This window comes from Mus caroli, unplaced genomic scaffold, assembly GCF_978045245.1.
Source record: "Mus caroli unplaced genomic scaffold, Mus_caroli_1 scaffold_2, whole genome shotgun sequence".
Classification (NCBI taxonomy): domain Eukaryota; kingdom Metazoa; phylum Chordata; class Mammalia; order Rodentia; family Muridae; genus Mus; species Mus caroli.
Genome location: NW_028227257.1, coordinates 61,019,530 through 61,032,875, shown reverse-complemented (window position 1 = coordinate 61,032,875; position 13,346 = coordinate 61,019,530). Strand labels below are relative to the sequence as shown.

The window sequence follows — 13,346 nt, the reverse complement described above, 5'->3', positions numbered from 1 at the left end:
TACCCTGCCAGATACCTGCCTTAATGTGGCTGCTGTGACTCCTTCCTCAGCAAACACTTTACCCACGGAGCTATCTCCCCAGCCCTCCCTGGTTTTGAAATAAGGTTTCATGCAGCCTAGGCTGGCCTCTACTTTGTTCTTACAGTCAAAGATGAACTTTTTCTTCCTCTTTAAAAATGTTACCTACCTTTCTTTCTCTTTTTTCTTTCTTTCTCTCCTTCTCTTTCTCTTTCTCTTTCTCTTTCTCTTTCTCTTTCTCTTTCTCTTTCTCTTTCTCTTTCTCTTTCTTCCTTCCTTCCTTTCTTTTTCTTTTTCTTTCTTAAAATTGAATGCTTCAAGAATTTCCAAGCACAGGGGCTATGCTAACCTTCTCTGTATTGTTTCAATCTTTTAGTATGTATGCTGCTGTAACATGTTCCCCTCCCCCTCTTGTTCTCTCTTATTCTCTTATAATTTTATTTATTTATTTATTTATTTATTTTTTGAGACAGGGTTTCTCTGTGTAGCCCTGGCTGTCCTAGAACTCACTCTGTAGACCAGGCTGGCCTCTGCCTCCCAAGTGCTAGGATTAAAGGCATATGCCACCACTGCCCGGCTTCTCTTATAATTTTAACCTTGAGATTCTAACCCTCCTGTTCCCACTTCCTGACTGCTGGGACCATAGGCACCATACCTAGTTCTGTGCTGTGCTGAGGGCCTCATCCTATGAAACTAAACAAACCCTCTTGTCTGCCAAGTAAGCTAGATCCATAGTCTCCAATTTCATTAAAATCTAAACCTTTTCAATTCAACAGAAAATCCAAGGCTGAGGATGGAGCCCATGATGTAGCACTCACACAGTATTTGTGAGGCTCTGGGTTTGATTCTTCTGGTCTGGATCTTAATTTAGTCAACAATCTGCTATTAAATACTAGTAATATTTAAACACAAACTCACCACTCAGTGATTTGTATAACATCCGACTGTATGCACACCGTTAAGAGATTTTTTTTCTCATTTTATAAATGTAGAAACTGAGCCATGAGAAAGTTCGTTTATGCAAATGTCTAATAAACATTCACTACTGAGTTATTGGTGACCGCCCTGGAGCAGGTTACAGGTAAAGCTGGGGCTTCCCCAGTAAGTTCCCTAGCAGTGCCCTGAGCTCAGTCATGTGACCTCCACCCCCTCTCACTTGGCTCCTCCTTTGTCCCCACCAGCCAGGTCTCCAGCTGTCCCCACACTCTCCTTCATCTGCCTGCCATATCTAACCTATCACTAGGTCTCTGATGCTTTCCTCTGAGATGGTCTCCCACTTCCCAGCTCTCTCTCTCCCCGATGGATACTTAAGGCCTGTCCTCTGCCTCAGGTCTCATGTCCTTTTCAAACACCTGCTTCCCAGTACCAACATCAGATCTTATGCCCAGTTATAGCCTCCAGTGGACCACATGATAGCTTCCACAGTCTGCCCAAGGCCAGCCCCGCTTCCTCTCCACCCCCATTACAAGGTTTATAGGGTTTCGCTCGTGATTTTCCTGATGACTATATATAACCCCCTTTTCTTTTTCTGATACTAGGGCTTGATCCTAAGGCTTCCCAATGCTAGACAAGGACAGTCAACATCACTCAACGTATAGAGTGCCTGGAAGTAGCCTGTGCTTCAGTTTTCCCGGTGACCCTTGCCTCTCCCCCTACACTAAGGAGCTACTATGAGGCAGCTTACTTAACCTGGCCCATTGGCTTGATGGTTACTCTACTGCGTTGTCAATTTCTTTCTGTTTTGTTTTCTGGGGGTCTGTAGCCCAGTCCTTAGTAATCCTTAGTAATCCTCCTGCCTCAGCCTTCCTACTGCTGGAGATTAAATTTTGTATGGTTTTCTTTTTGTGGTGTAAGAAAAAAAAAAATCCAGGTCTTATACCCGCTGGGCAAGATGCTTATGCACCACTGAGCCACACTTGTGACCCATTCAGCTACTTTCTCTGGAAGCTAGGGGCCCCTGGGGTGGAAGAAGGGACACTAAGACCGTTCTGCCTGTGCCTGTGAAGGTGGACTGAGGCAGCAATTCGATTGAGGAACAGGAGGTAGTGCGACAGATGGAGGAGCACCGCCGGCCTTTCAGTGACAGTCTGAGGGAGTGAAGCCTGAGCTGCGGAAGCCTAGGATCCGCGCAAGTCTTTTACTGGACGCCGCTGGGAAATCCCGGGCTGCCCCCTAGCGCCAACATGAGGAACTGCAGCAGCAGCAGGGTGGCCCGCAAGCGCTCCGCCTCCGCCGAGCCGAGTCTCCGACAACGCCTCCTCGTGGAGGCTCCGATGCCCAGGACTCCAGTTAACACTCGCGGCTGGAAAAACCCGGAAGTACGTCATAAGCACGCGTCACGGGGGCGGGAGTCAGCTGAGCTGCCTGGGCGAGGTTGTGATCACCTGGGATCTGCTAAGGGGAGCCTATAATCTCTTGGGACTGGAGCTGGGGTGCAAAGCTGCGCCATAGTCTAGTTGGGGCTCCCGATCGTCTCGTCCTTCACAGAGAAAGCGAAAAGGGCCTCAGAATTTTTAAAAGGTTCTCCGGATCTGTCAGACGCTGGGGAAGCACAACTTGCAAATCCAGGACGACCGGGGTCCCAGTTGTGACCCCCAGGCCCCAGATCAGAGATCCAGAGCTTGATTGCCATGGCGTCCATCCTGGATGAGTACGAGGACTCATTGTCCCGCTCGGCCGTCTTGCAGACTGGTTGCCCTAGCGTGGGCATCCCCCATTCTGGTAAGTTAGAAGAGGCCGCCTCTGCCCCTTTCTGTTGTGGTAGCATTTACGGGGGAGAGAAGCTCTAGAGCTTGCAGCATGTGTTTAGGATCTAAGCCCCAGGCCTTTCTTGTCTTGTCCAGCTTGTCATTGGTCGAAGTTTGAAAGAGCCACAGGAACAGCCTCTTGATCTAGGCCTTAACTCTAAGGCCTAGGTCCTTCAAAAGAGGGAACTTGGGCTCAGATAAGGAAGTACTTGTTACTTTTGTCTGTGGGCTGCAGTTTGACTCTTGGGAGAACTGAATATAGGTTCCTGGCTTCTGTGTCTTGTTCTATGAATTTTTTTTTTGAAGCTTTTGGAGTGTGTGTATGTGTTCGTTCCCACCAGACTTCATCTCGAGGTAGCAGAGAAGGCAGAATGAGCACTGAACTTGGTGGAACGTGAATTTTATAAGTGAAGGAGGGTCGATCCAAAAGGGAATTTTGTTACTGAACAGGAACAATGGAGATGATTGTCCCAGGGTAAAGCTGGCTGCAGTTTAGAGTGTAGGAGAGCAGAGCAGGGTTACCCACACTATGATAATATTGCAGCGGACTATTGAGAAAGCAACTGTAGCCTATGAACAGGACTGATAGGACTGGGTTCCCAGAACTCCCTACATACGATGGAGACTCACTGAGCCGTACTGTGTGGACATTGAGGAAGGGACTTTAGTTTCTCTTGGCCAAAGACTATAAGGGAGAATGCCGAAACCATCCTTCCTGTACTGTCTCCCCCTGCCCCCCGTTACCACTGGGAACGTGCATATCATGATACAACCTCATCTCAGGCACAGAGAACCAATCCCTTACTACTGTTGCAAGTGTGAGAAGAGCCCAGGACCCTTCCAATAAAGACAACCAGAAAACTATTTCTTTTTTTTTTTTTTTTTTTTGGTTTTTCGAGACAGGGTTTCTCTGTGTAGCCCTGGCTGTCCTGGAACTCACTTTGTAGACCAGGCTGGCCTCGAACTCAGAAATCCGCCTGCCTCTGCCTCCCAAGTGCTGGGATTAAAGGCGTGCGCCACCACGCCCGGCTCAGAAAACTATTTCATGTTGAACTCTTTATGAACCAAGACCCTGTGGGTAGGAATAAACTTGGGAAGTAGAAGTATCAGCTAACACTGGGGTTCCTCTGGGTTTCTGGGTGCCCCACCCCCCTCTCTGGATGCCTTTTTCTCTTGTCTTCCACGCCCATAGGGTATGTCAGTGCCCACCTGGAGAAGGAGGTGCCCATCTTCACCAAGCAGCGGATTGACTTCACCCCCTCGGAGCGGATCACTAGCCTCGTGGTCTCCTGCAATCAGCTCTGCATGAGCCTGGGCAAGGATACACTGCTCCGGTAGTATCTTTGGAGACTTTGACCTGACTAGGGTCTTTTTCCATACTTAGCAAATGAAACAATAGCTTTTCAGGAGATGCACTATTCCTTCCCAAAGAGAATGGTGTGGTGGCTGAAGATCAGGGAGACCTATGTTCACATTCCACCCATGCTGTTGAACGAGTCAGCTAATCATTCTGGTCTTTCAACAGGGGAAGGTGGTCTCAGCCTCCCAGAGTTAGCCACACAGGTCATTGGGACAGTCTGGAATCCCGAAGTATGTCCGCTCTTTGCCAAAAGTGTTGACAGCGTTGTTTATCAATCATTTGGGATAAGCCATCTGGAATAAGACAGACCTCTGTCTCACAAGGATGAATCCCAACATGAATAGTTATTAGAACAACGGGTGTTGGGATTGTGGCCCAGTGATAGAGTACCTGGCATTCCTGAGGCCTTGGGTTTGATTCCCGGCACTGCAGAATGAAATGCTGTAGATAAGTGAGGCTGGAGTTCTGTTGGGAGAGTTCTTGCAGAGTATCCTTAGCCCTTGATTAGATGCTCAGCATAGCAGAACCCGGGTGTGGTGGTGCACACAATGCTTGGGAGGTGTGGAGGCAGGAGGATCTCAAATTCAAGGTCATCCTTGGCTTCATTGTAAGTTTGGAGAGCCTGTTTTAAACAATCAGACTTAAGTGTGTGGCCTGTAGTCTTAGCACTTGGGAGGCTGACAGAGGAAGATTGGGAGCCAGCGCTGTGCTGCATAGTGAGACCCCTACCTCAGACAAACGAAAAAGGAAACCACCTTCTTAGAAATGAGTAAGATGACAATTTATAAGAAAGGCGAGTATAAACGAAGCCCACAAGCAGTGCACCCAGCAAGAACTTCAGGGATGGTCAGCCAGGAAAGTGCTTGCTTTGTAAGTGTGAGAACCCAGCTTCAGATCCCCAGAGCCCATGCAAAAAGCTGCACTCTGACAAATATGGAACCCCAGCTCTGGAGTGCATCAGAGACAAGTGAGTCTCAGGAGCTTGCAGGCTGGCCAGGCTGGCCAAATTGGTGAGCTCTGGATTCAGTGGGAAGCCCCTATCCCAAAAAATACAGTGGGCTGGAATTTGCTTACGTGCGCGCAAACACACACACACACAATTTAATAAGATAAATATTTAAATTATATTCTATTCTGGGTGTAGTAGTACACACACATCTTTAACTCCAAATACTTGTCAGGTGGATCTCTGTGAGTTCAAGGCCAGACTGATACACAGAACTAGCTTCAGGTCAGCCAGGGCACAGAGAAACCCTGTCTCGAAACAAAGCAAACAAACAAAAAAAGAATGAAGTGCTCTTGACCAATGAGGTATCTCTCCAGGCCCTTTACCTCCTTCTAACACATGGAGCACAGGGGTCAAACTCAGACATCAGGTGCGGTGTCGAGAACCTTGACCTGCTGGGTCGTCTCACCAGCCCCAGAAATGTACTTTGGGAGTAGAGGCAGCAGGATCAGAAATCCAGGGTCACCCTAGGCTATACAGGAAGATCTAGGCTAGCTCAGTTTACATGAGATTCTGTCTGCCTCAAAAAAAAAAAAAAAAAAAAAAAAAAAAAAGGGACAGAGAGAGTGCTCATCAGTTAAGAGCGCTGGTTGCTCTTGTGGAGGCCCTGAATTCAATTTCCAGCGCCCACACGGTGACTCACAACTATCTGTAACTCCTTGTTCCAGGGCAGCCACCTTCTTCTGACTTCCATGGGATGGGTGCATGGTACATATCCATACATGCAGGCAGGCAACACATTCATACGCTAGGCCAGGCAGTGGTGGCGCACGCCTTTAATCCCAGCACTCAGGAGGCGGAGGCAGGCAGAACTCTGGGATTTCGAAGCTAGTGAGTTCCAGGACAGCCAGGGCTACACAGAGAGAGAATGGCTCAAAAAAAAAAAAAAAAAAAAAAAAAAGAAGAAGAAAGACAAGAAAAAAGTTAGCATAGTAATAATAAGATGCTTTAGTTGTTTATCTGAACCAAGACATTTGGTCTCACTAGGAAAGCACTCCCATGCATATACATCTGCATCACAGATATCTTGTGTTGTTTTTTGTTTTGGAGACAGGGTCTCCTGTAGCTCAAGGCTGTCACTCCCTAACCAGCAGTCTACCACACTCAGGTGCTAGAGCTACAAATGTTCAAATCTAGTAGTAAACAGTGCTGGCAAAGGTACAGGGAAGAGGACTGCCACGCCTGGCACACTGAGGGCCTAGTGCCCACATGGCAACCAACAACTCCAGTTCTTCTCCAGTACCCTCCTCTGACTTCCATGGGTTCCTGTACACGTGTTAAGCTTACATGCATTCATGAACAACACGTACACATTAAATAAATAAATAAATAAGTATTTTAAGAAGGGGGACTTCTCTTGAGAGTGACGACTAACTCTTGCCCTTACAGCATTGACTTGGGCAAGGCAAGTGAGCCCAACCGTGTGGAACTGGGGCGCAAGGACGACGCCAAAGTCCACAAGATGTTCCTGGACCATACTGGTGAGTGGCGCTGGAGATCTGAGGAGGCTTCCTGTGAGAGTTCACTGATGATGGGCGGGATCTGAATGGGGGTGGGAGACTCGAGGTCCACTCAGTGCTGTTTTCCATCCGCCCCAGGCTCTCATCTGCTGGTTGCGCTGAGTAGCACCGAGGTCCTTTACATGAACCGCAATGGACAGAAGGCCCGGCCCCTGGCTCGCTGGAAGGGACAGCTGGTGGAGAGTGTGGGTTGGAACAAGGCCATGGGCAACGAGAGCAGCACCGGCCCCATCCTGGTCGGCACAGCTCAAGGACAGATCTTTGAAGCAGAGCTCTCAGCTAGCGAGGGCGGCCTCTTTGGCCCTGCCCCGGATCTCTACTTCCGTCCACTGTACGTGTTAAATGAAGAAGGGGGTCCAGCCCCTGTGTGCTCCCTCGAGGCTGAGCGTGGCCCCGATGGCCGAGGCTTTGTCATTGCCACGACTCGGCAGCGCCTCTTCCAGTTCATAGGCAGAGCGGTGGAAGATACTGAAGCCCAGGGCTTCGCCGGACTCTTTGCTGCCTATACAGACCACCCGCCCCCATTCCGTGAGTTTCCTAGCAACTTGGGGTATAGTGAGTTGGCTTTCTATACCCCTAAGTTACGCTCAGCACCTCGCGCCTTTGCCTGGATGATGGGAGATGGCGTGCTGTATGGCTCACTGGACTGCGGGCGTCCTGACTCACTGCTGAGTGAGGAGCGAGTGTGGGAATACCCAGCGGGGGTTGGTCCTGGGGCCAATCCACCCTTAGCCATCGTCCTGACCCAGTTCCATTTCCTACTGCTGCTGGCCGACCGGGTGGAGGCTGTGTGCACGCTAACAGGGCAGGTGGTGCTACGAGATCACTTCCTGGAGAAGTTTGGACCACTGAGGCACATGGTGAAGGACTCGTCCACAGGCCACCTATGGGCCTATACTGAGCGTGCAGTCTTCCGCTACCATGTGCAACGTGAGGCTCGGGATGTCTGGCGCACCTACCTGGACATGAACCGCTTTGACCTGGCCAAAGAGTATTGTAGAGAGCGGCCTGATTGCCTGGACACGGTCCTGGCCCGAGAGGCTGATTTCTGCTTTCGCCAGCATCGCTACCTGGAGAGCGCCCGCTGCTACGCTCTGACCCAGAGCTATTTTGAGGAGATTGCCCTCAAGTTCTTGGAGGCCCGGCAAGAGGAGGCGCTGGCCGAGTTTCTCCAGCGGAAACTGGCCGGCTTGAAGCCGACGGAGCGTACCCAGGCCACACTGCTGACCACTTGGCTGACAGAGCTCTACCTGAGCCGGCTGGGTGCTCTGCAGGGTGACCCAGATGCTCTGACTCTCTACCGGGACACACGGGAGTGCTTCCGTACTTTTCTCAGTAGCCCTCGGCACAAAGAGTGGCTCTTTGCCAGCCGGGCCTCTATCCACGAGCTGCTCGCCAGTCACGGAGACACAGAGCACATGGTGTATTTTGCAGTGATCATGCAGGACTATGAACGGGTGGTCGCATACCACTGCCAGCATGAGGCTTACGAGGAGGCCCTGGCTGTGCTTGCCCGCCACCGGGACCCCCAGCTCTTCTACAAATTCTCCCCCATCCTCATCCGCCACATCCCCCGCCAGCTCGTAGACGCCTGGATTGAGATGGGCAGCCGGCTGGATGCTCGGCAGCTCATCCCTGCCCTGGTGAACTACAGCCAGGGTGGTGAGGCCCAGCAGGTGAGCCAGGCCATCCGCTACATGGAATTCTGCGTGAATGTGCTCGGTGAGACCGAGCAGGCCATTCACAACTACCTGCTGTCCCTGTATGCCCGTGGCCAGCCAGCCTCACTTCTGGCCTACCTGGAACAAGCTGGGGCCAGCCCGCACCGGGTACATTATGATCTCAAATACGCACTTCGACTTTGTGCTGAGCACGGCCACCACCGCGCCTGCGTCCACGTCTATAAGGTGTTGGAGCTGTATGAGGAGGCTGTGGACCTGGCCCTGCAGGTAAGTCTTGCCTCTATCCAGGAGAGGGACCTGGAGAAAGCGCCTGAGAGGTTGGGGGAGGTGCAGCTGGCGCTTGCTGGCTTCTCATGAAGAGAAGTGCTGTGAGGCAGAGGCTGAAACTCAAGACTCAGCTGAGTTGGTGGTACAAGCTCGTTGCCTGTAATCCCTGCACTTGGGTGCTGAAGGCAGAAAGAGCACAGTTTAGGCGACACCGTGAGTCCCCATCTTTAAAAACAAAAAACAAAATAAAGTTAGCAGGAGAGGAAGAGGGAAAAAAAGAACACGAATTAAATAAAACTTTGGGGTTTGCATTCTGGCTTTGCCAGCTTGCTGTGTGATTTGGGGCTGGTTTCTATACCTCTCTGTGCCTTAGATTATCCACTAAATGGTGGTAATGAGCCAGCGAGATGGCTCGGTAGGTAGAAGCACTTGTACAAGGCTGACAAGCTAAGTTCTGTCCCCAGAGCTGATGGTAGAAGGAGAAAACTGACTGCTGCAAACTGTCCCCTGACCCTCATGCTGCACTCCGATGCACACACCTCCCCTCCCCTTATAATTATAGTGGAATAAAAATCATTTTAAAAGAATTTGTGAAGGTAATGTTAAGAGTTTTTTTATCTTATAATATGAATTAGTACTGATAGTGGCTACACAATGAGTTCTAGGCCAGCCTGGACTACATAGTGAGATACTGTCCAAAAAAAAAAAAAAATTCAACAGGGTTGGAAATCTGGTTCAGAGGTTAAGAACAGTTGCTACTCTTTTTTTTTTTTTTTTTTTTTTTTTTTGGTTTTTCGAGACAGGGTTTCTCTGTATAGCCTTGGCTGTCCTGGAGCTCACTTTGTAGACCAGGCTGGCCTCGAACTCAGAAATCCGCCTGCCTCTGCCTCCCAAGTGCTGGGATTAAAGGCGTGCGCCACCACGCCCGGCTCTTTTTTTTTTTTTTTTAAGATTTATTTATTTATTTATTATATATTTTTTTAAGGATTTATTTATTTATTATACGTAAATACACTGTAGCTGTCTTCAGACACTCCAGAAGAGGGAGTCAGATCTCCTTACGGATGGTTGTGAGCCACCATGTGGTTGCTGGGATTTGAACTCTGGACCTTCAAAAGAGCAGTCAGGTGCTCTTACCCAATGAGCCATCTCACCAGCCCAGTTGCTACTCTTGCAGAGGACTTGGGTTCAATTCCCAGCATTCACGTGGTGGTTCACAAAACTAGTTCAAGAAGATCTGATGGCCTCTTCTGGCCTTCATAGGTACCAATAAGTAAAATAAAATAAGCACAGAGGATGGTGACTGGTGTAGACATGAGCAGAGGGAGAAGGTGCTAAGCTTTAGCTCTCAGATCACGATCACAGGGAAGGAGTATTGGCTTCTTCGTTGGTATGTGTCTGTGCACAGTGTGGGTGGAAGCCAGAGGGCGGCAGGTGTTGTCCTCAGCCGTCGCTCGATGCCTTATCCCTTTGAGGCAGGGTCTCTCTCAGAATAACCTGCAGGGTCTGGGTTATTGACTTCACTGGTAGCCCTCAAGCCCCACTGATCCTATGTCCCCAGTCTGGGGTTACAGGTCTGTGCAAGACCAGAACTGGTGACGAGCAACAAGTGCCCTTAACCACAGAGCCACATTCCCAGCCCTGTTTGGGGTTTTAAAGCAGGGTCTCACCTGTTATGGACCCCAAACTGATCTGGAAATCACTGTGTAGCCCAGGCTGGCTCTAGGCTGAGCCTTAACCCAAGATTTAAAACACTGCCCCAAGAGCTCAAATAGTTCCTGTGTGACTTGTCTTCTTGAAACAGGGTCTGCCATAGCCCAGGCTGGCTTTGAACTTGCCAGCATTCCTGCTTCCCCCTCCTGGGTGCTGGGATTACAGGCTGTGCACCACTGTGCTTTCAGCATTACCAGCTGATCTTTTTACATCCACTAAAATTGCCTGCCACCAAAATAGCCTTCGGGGCTGTGTTGGGGCAGACAGTGCAGGTTCCTGTTGTGCCTCTTGCCACCCGGGGTGCAGAGAATCCTGCTTGGGCCCTCTCCTGGGCCTGGATTTCTGTGGCCATCTGTCTTTCCAGTAGACTGATGCCGGGTGGAGCGTGGCTTGACCCTGACACCCGTGGTTTCCCACAGGTGGATGTGGACCTAGCCAAGCAGTGCGCAGACTTGCCGGAGGAGGATGAGGAACTCCGCAAGAAACTGTGGCTCAAGATCGCCCGGCACGTGGTGCAGGAGGAGGAGGACGTCCAGACAGCCATGGCCTGCTTGGCCAGCTGCCCCTTGCTCAAGATCGAGGACGTGCTGCCCTTCTTCCCTGACTTTGTCACCATCGACCACTTCAAGGAGGCAATCTGTAGTTCCCTTAAGGCCTACAACCACCACATCCAGGAGCTGCAGCGCGAGATGGAAGAAGCCACGGCCAGTGCCCAGCGCATCCGACGAGACTTGCAGGAGCTCCGAGGCCGCTATGGCACCGTGGAGCCCCAGGACAAATGCTCCACCTGTGACTTTCCTTTGCTCAACCGACCCTTTTACCTGTTTCTCTGTGGCCACATGTTTCACGCTGACTGTCTCCTACAGGCTGTGCGGCCCGGCCTCCCTGCCTACAAGCAGGCCAGACTTGAGGAACTGCAGCGCAAGCTTGGGGCAGCGCCTCCTCCGACCAAAGGCTCCGTAAAAGCCAAGGAGGCCGAAGCTGGGACTGCAGCGGTGGGGCCCAGCCGGGAGCAGCTCAAGGCTGACCTGGATGAGCTGGTGGCTGCTGAGTGTGTGTACTGTGGGGAGCTGATGATTCGCTCTATTGACCGGCCCTTCATTGATCCGCAGCGCTATGAGGAGGAGCACCTCAGCTGGCTATAGGAAGTGCCCCCTCGTGGGTGGACAGACATGGATCCAGCTGCCAGACCCTCCTGCGAAGGCCAGGCCCTGGTTGGTGTTCGGTCCTTGAGCTTGCCGGGTCTGCGATTGTGAGGGGGTTGCAGCCAAGCTTCAGCCGGGAGGTTTCAGGGGTGAACACCTTTTGTGTTCTGCCAGCTGTGCTTCAGACCTGTCTTAGAATTGCCCGTCTCAGGCAGCCTGAGCTGGTGAGATCAGCTGTGATCCTTTTAACCACTACATCTAACAGTTCCTCTATTCTTGTCAGCATGTTCACCTGGACTGAGTGGCCTGCTGTCCTTCCTTCCTCCGTCCTTCCACAGCCTCGAGGACCTCCAGCTCGCCCTCTTCTGCCTCAACTAGGCGACCTAGGAGCAAGCAGGCAGACCCTAGGCACTTGTGGGGAGGGTGGTACTAAGGGTGGGCATGTGGGGATGCTAATGTGACCTGGGGCTCCAGTGTCGGGTGCCCTGAGGCTGAGGGCACACCTGGGACAAGGGGAAATAGGGAGAGTATTAAATTGCGCTACAATGGTGGCCCTGGACTTGATGGCTTTGTGTTGATGATGAAGTTAACAGGATATGATCCTAAAAAAGGATGGAATGCCACAAGAAGGTTTGGAATAGAACAGGTCAGGTCATGGCCAGCCTAGTCTACATAGTAAGTTCTAGGCCAGCAAAGGCTACGTAGTATGACCCTGCCTGTCTCAAAAAAACATTTAAATTAAATTAAAAAAAATAAAAAGAAAAAGAAGAAGAAGAAGAAGTCCAGAGTCCTGCAAGCCTTTAAGCCTTGGCGCAGGTCCTTCACTGGGGGTGAGGCAGGTTTTGCTTGTTTCCTTCTCTTCTCTGACTAAAAGGCTTAGAGATTACAGTCCCTCTTCCTAAATCCTGGAGCTATTCTCCCCTCTGGCTGGCAGGTGGCGCTGCTGTTCACGGAATTCATCCAGTTTGGGCACCTCTGGGCACAAATTCTCTAACACTAACTAGGTCTTGCTAACGCTTCTTCGGCCATTTCCTTCCTAGTGGTTGCAAGAATTTTCTAGAAGTGCCTGTTGCCTGGTCAGGTTCTAAGCCCTTAATTCTTTCTCCAAGTGTTTTTTTATGAGCGTATGTTACATATAACACAGGGGTTCCTTGAGTCACGCTTACCTACTTTCCCTGTCTCCCACTAGTTCTCCTCCTCCCCCTCTGCCTCTTCCTTGCTAGTCTTCCTCACGTCCTCTGTCACGTCTGTATTGTGTTCAGGGGAGCATACGTGTGCATATGTGTGGGTGTAGTCGAGCCTGCCTCACTGAGTTGCCTTATGGCTCGTTACTGGGGAACAGGCACTTTACCAGTGTGTGCACCACTAAGGAATTGAGAAAATTCCTCTTCCTCCCCATCAACCCCTACCTGAGCATAAGTCCTTCGTGCCAGTGGAAATAGACTGGGTTCCAGTGCCTGGGATGTCGCCTGCCAACCACCACCTTTCCTTCTGCTCTTCCTGCCGCTTCTGTAGTCTTCCCTGAGCCTTGAGGAGGTGTGGCCTGACTCATTTATAGCTGTAAGTCCCTCCTTCTCTCCAGTGGCTCTTACACATTCTGGATTTTGCTTGCCCTTCCGAAAGACTGGATCCCCTGCCAGGCTGGGCCTGGCTTTGCTGTGGGCACTGTGGAGCTCTGTGGCACTTGACCTGTTTTCTCCTTGCCCCTGTGACTTTGCCTGCCCTCACCCCGAGACAACACTTTCTTAGTCTTAGTTGGGGCCAGAAGCTACATCCTGGGACATCCTGGAGTTAGGTCTTTCAGGGACAGCCTTTGCCCTCTGGACAGGTGTTCACAGTGCATTGTCTGACTGGATTGATATGAATTAATCAGCTGGCCCAGGATGTA

At 50.8% G+C, this 13,346-nt stretch overlaps 1 protein-coding gene and 1 pseudogene across 1 annotated transcript; one reads left to right on the top strand and one right to left on the bottom strand.

Annotated features, from left to right (window-relative positions):
- Positions 1–318: 318 nt before the first annotated feature.
- Positions 319–414, bottom strand: LOC115030439 (U6 spliceosomal RNA; annotated as a pseudogene).
- Positions 415–2,371: 1,957 nt separating this feature from the next.
- On the top strand, positions 2,372–12,022 carry Vps18 (VPS18 core subunit of CORVET and HOPS complexes). The gene is made up of 5 exons (XM_021155587.2): positions 2,372–2,739; positions 3,958–4,099; positions 6,521–6,612; positions 6,730–8,600; positions 10,733–12,022. Exons 1-5 carry the CDS (start codon positions 2,649–2,651, stop codon positions 11,456–11,458), a joined length of 2,922 nt encoding a protein of 973 aa, XP_021011246.1. The 5' UTR covers positions 2,372–2,648; the 3' UTR covers positions 11,459–12,022.
- Positions 12,023–13,346: the final 1,324 nt, after the last annotated feature.